The sequence below is a fragment of the Myotis davidii genome, unplaced genomic scaffold (assembly GCF_000327345.1).
Source record: "Myotis davidii unplaced genomic scaffold, ASM32734v1 scaffold674, whole genome shotgun sequence".
Classification (NCBI taxonomy): Eukaryota; Metazoa; Chordata; class Mammalia; order Chiroptera; family Vespertilionidae; genus Myotis; species Myotis davidii.
In genome coordinates, this window is record NW_006286674.1 from 1513900 (window position 1) to 1518231 (window position 4332).

The 4332-nt window shown below is 34.1% G+C and overlaps 1 protein-coding gene across 1 annotated transcript in view; it reads right to left on the bottom strand.

The window, feature by feature from the left end:
* The window catches only part of GLMN (glomulin, FKBP associated protein), a 44303-nt gene that overhangs the window by 13356 nt on the left and 26615 nt on the right, over window positions 1-4332 (bottom strand). The window contains exons 10-15 of the mRNA XM_006758182.2: window positions 4028-4058; window positions 3835-3924; window positions 2894-2935; window positions 2715-2788; window positions 947-1031; window positions 89-198 (exon numbers count right to left, since the gene is read on the bottom strand). Coding sequence (XP_006758245.1) covers window positions 89-198; window positions 947-1031; window positions 2715-2788; window positions 2894-2935; window positions 3835-3924; window positions 4028-4058 — 432 coding nt within the window. The remainder of the gene's footprint in view (window positions 1-88; window positions 199-946; window positions 1032-2714; window positions 2789-2893; window positions 2936-3834; window positions 3925-4027; window positions 4059-4332) is intronic.

The following is a 4332-nucleotide window of genomic DNA, read 5'->3' on the forward strand; positions in this document are numbered from 1 at the left end:
AAGAAACCATAGATAACATAAAATCATAGGAAGATATGGCTTATTACTTCTCAATTTACTATGTGAACCTTAGTAGTCATCACCTCACCTATCTGAGTTTTGCAGTAGATCTGTTTCAGCACCCTCTGGGAGAAAGAGTACCAAATCTAGAAGGGAAATTAGCTGTGGTCCTGTAAACCATTTGTTGTTATGTGTTCTCTGTAAAGCAAAAGAAAAACTGAAAAAGGCTTTAGCAGCTTGATAAATGTGCTTTCTAATACCTTGATACTACAAAAATAAACCATTACACATTTAAAATATATACTTTTTAACTTTAATTTCCATTCCGTCATTTACTATTTCCAGACATCTGGAACAAACTCTGCCAGTTTGTGAACACTGGTGCATTCTTTTTCTCTCTTTTTTTTAAATATGGAATCACTGAGTGTCCACAAACAGATGAGAATCCAGTTTCCATTACTATTTCCGAAGTGTACGGCAAAACAAAAAGAAATCATATTATCAGCACAAAGAACACAATTTAAATCTATAATCAAGGAAGCTTCAAAATGAAGGTTTAAAAAAAAAAAAGAAATAGACTGTTGAACCTCAGAGGGAAGGCAGGGGAGGGTGGGTGGGAAGAGATCAACCAAAGAACTTGTATGCTTATATGTATAAGCCATGGACACAGACAATAGGGTGGTGAGAGCCTGGAGTTGTGGGGAGGGAGAGGACGGGAGCGGGCTGGAAGAGGTTAATGGGGGGAAAAGGAGGACCTATGTAATACTTTCAACAATAAATATTAAAAGAAAAAAAAGAAATAGTAGAAATGAGAAAATATATATACCCTAATACTAGAAAGAGAAAAAAATCCATAGGACAAAATCCATATTAATGTATTCCACACAAAAAATACATCCTACAAAAGAAAATAAATTGATAATTGATACCTTAGCTATGCTCTTACCTTTAATGACATGTCAATTTGATTTTTGATATTTTGAATAATGAAGGCCTCCACACCTGAGTGATTACTTGTATTCAATAAGCACCTTGAAAACAAAATTACAATGCATTTAAAATTATCCTGGGTTGCATTATAATGATGACACAAGTTTTACAAATTCAAATGGGCCATGTATTATTTCTAAGAAAACAAAAAACCATTGAAGACAATTGGCAAGATGATTAACCGATTACAAACTCACCTATAATAGTTATTTCTCTGACTAGCAAATTCTATTTGAACTGGATCTTTCCAACAAGAAATTTCTATCAAATCAAATTTGAATCTTTTTATGCATTTAGTTGCAATGATTTAATACGGCAAGAATGGGAACTAGTATAATCACCTAAAATCTCCCCAATTATTCCCTGTGAAAGTACACACTACTCTAGTTAGACTAATTAGTTGCAAAGAAAATAATTCAATCTGACTAGCTTAGGGAAAAAGGGGGGTTTCTTGGTAGGAATACAGGTATGACCTATGCATAAAGAGATTTCATAAACCTTCTCTGACTCTATCAATAGAAATGAAGGAAAGATAGACTTAAGAATGTTAGTTCTGGCCAATTCCAAAGAAGACTTCTTAGCACTTTATCAATGCCCAAATCTATTTTCAACTTAACTAATTTTTATTACATAGGTGTTAACAAAATAAGATCTGCAGGCCAAATTCAACGTGATGTCCGTTTTATTAGAACATACCTACCCTCAATACAAAGACAAAATTGAGCAGTTAAAATAAAGACTGGCCCATAAAGCTTATATTTACTATTTGGTCTTCTACAGAAAGTTGACTCTTTTTCCTTTTTCTTTTTCTTTTTTTTTTTTTAAGAGAGAGAGAGAGGGAAACATCGCTGAGAGATACATCGATTAGCTGCCTCCCACACACAGTCTGACTGGGGAACGAACCCTCCACCTTTTGGTGCATGTGATGATGCTCCAACCAACTGAGTCACACCAGCCAGGGCAAAGTTGGTTCGTCTTTAACTCAGATGGTTACTTTTACCCTCAAATAGCACTATTAATAACCTATTAACTTAAAATGAATAGCCTGTCAATGACTCCTGAGCCATTAATTTCAACTGTGAATAATGGAAATTATTGACACATGCAGGAGCCTTATCAATTTGTTTAATCTTTGAAGTCCTTTTTAATTTTAGAGTAATTTAATTAACTGAATAAAATATATTATTATTCATGTAATATATATGTATGTACATATACTAGTATATGTATCCATAATTTTTAATTAACTCTTCTCTATCCATCACAGATAAGAGAATTATTATAATACTAGAGGCCCAGTGCACGGATTCATGCACATTGAAAGGAAATAAATTAGAAGGTGGCTGGTGGGGCAGGACTGGGCAAGATGGGCCAGACATACCCTGGAGCCAACCTCCTGCGGTCCCTCAGCCTGGCCTGAAGGGATTAGGATGAAACTTGCAGTCCGACATCCCCCAAGGGGTCCCAGAGTGCAAGAGGCACTCTGCAAAGTTGCTGTCACTCAGCAGCTCCTGCATTGAGTATCTGCCCCTGGTGGTCAGTGTGTGTCATACCTACTGGCGGGTTGGCCGGTCCCTTAGCCTTTTATATATATAGATAGATGGCTTCCAAGTAGAGTTGAATTACATTTAAAAAATACTAAAATACTATAGCCTGGATTAAATGACATTAATTTGACTTTTAATCAACCATACACTTCACAATGAACCATTCTTGATACATACCTAAATAATGTATATTTGCCTTGAGAATCCAACTTGTTAATATACAGCTGAAGCATAGCTAAACCCTTTTTCCTCTAAAATGGAAGAAATAATATTGTCACATAAGCTGAAGAAAGATTGAATTGTTTATTAAAATTGTTTATTGTAACTCATTATTTAATCCCAAAACATTTACATACCAATGTCTCATCAGGGCAAAGCGTCATTACTTTGACTAAGCCCTGAAAATAAAATAAAAATTAATTCATATGTGAATAGATTACATTGACAGCAAAGAAACAACTATATCATCAATGGCAGATACTAAAAATTCAGAAAAATGAGAGTAGGAGATTTAAAAATGAAGTAAATTTCCCCCCAAGTCTATCATCCTATTGTTATATCTATAGGAAACTAACCATAATCCATTTGGTTAAGTGAAATTGAGTGTGGTGTTGCAAAGTTGTAAATTTTGAAGCGAATGCTAATTTTCAATTACGAGTTGAGTAGCCAAAAATGATATCAAACATGCAGAAATATAATCCATTATTAAAAAATTTTAGGCTTAATATACTAACAAAAGCCATGGTTTGCTTTTTAAATAGTGGAAAAACAAGTTTCTACATCAATATCTAAGGACCTACTTGTTATGATAACGAACAGTACTAGGCAAAATTTATCACAGGAGGGAAAATAAAACGTCTTTCTAGTAAGCAGTCAATGTATGCCTTGAAGTCTTGAGGACCTCAGTTATTATAAAAGTAAAGGAGCTTCACTTTCCAAGGTCCCTAAAAAAACAAAGTGTTCACGAAGAAAGTATGTTTTTCCACTAGATACTAATGCTGTCAACTATGGTAGCCACTAGCCACATAGAAGTCATTTAAACTTAAATTACATTAAAATTCAGTTCCTTAGTCACACTAGCAACATTTCAAGTGTTCAATGATGCTGGTGGCTTTCATACTGTACCACACAGATAAAGAACACTTTCATCATAACAGAAAGTTCTATTGGACAGCATGGCACTAAAGTTTTCAAAGGATATTGGAAAGAAGGTGGGAGAGGAATCTGAAAAGACCTTTAATTAAAGTTAGAATAGGGAAGGGGTTATTTTTAAGATTAGAATCCACATTTCACTTACCTGAGGAACAGTAAGAAAACTCTTGATTTCTAAGTACTGGTGAAGTAGACTATTGTCTTCCATTCTCAACAAACTATTCTCCAACAGATCCTAGATTAAAATATATGCATACATACATATATGGTAAAGTCAACAGCTCTATTTGTTGGCGTGACTATGTAATTAAATTATGATGGGTGCAAACAAATCTTACCAGTCCTTTGGAGAAAACAGACTCTTCTGTTCTGGAAGAGAATATTAAAATTTACTGACATGATTTTCTACATTTCTTTAGAATGATTCTTCATTTTAGGAAAAATAAACCAAAAATTGAAATTTAAAGACTTAACTATCTCAGGCTCTCAGTTCTTATTCGAACCCTGCAAGGAGTTAGAAGTTATGTTTTTGGCTCAATGACTAAACAGTTTGGAAATCTTTTTTTTTTTAATATATTTTTTATTGATTAAGATATTACATATGTGTCCTTGTCCCCACGTTACCCTCTACCCCTCCCTCCCC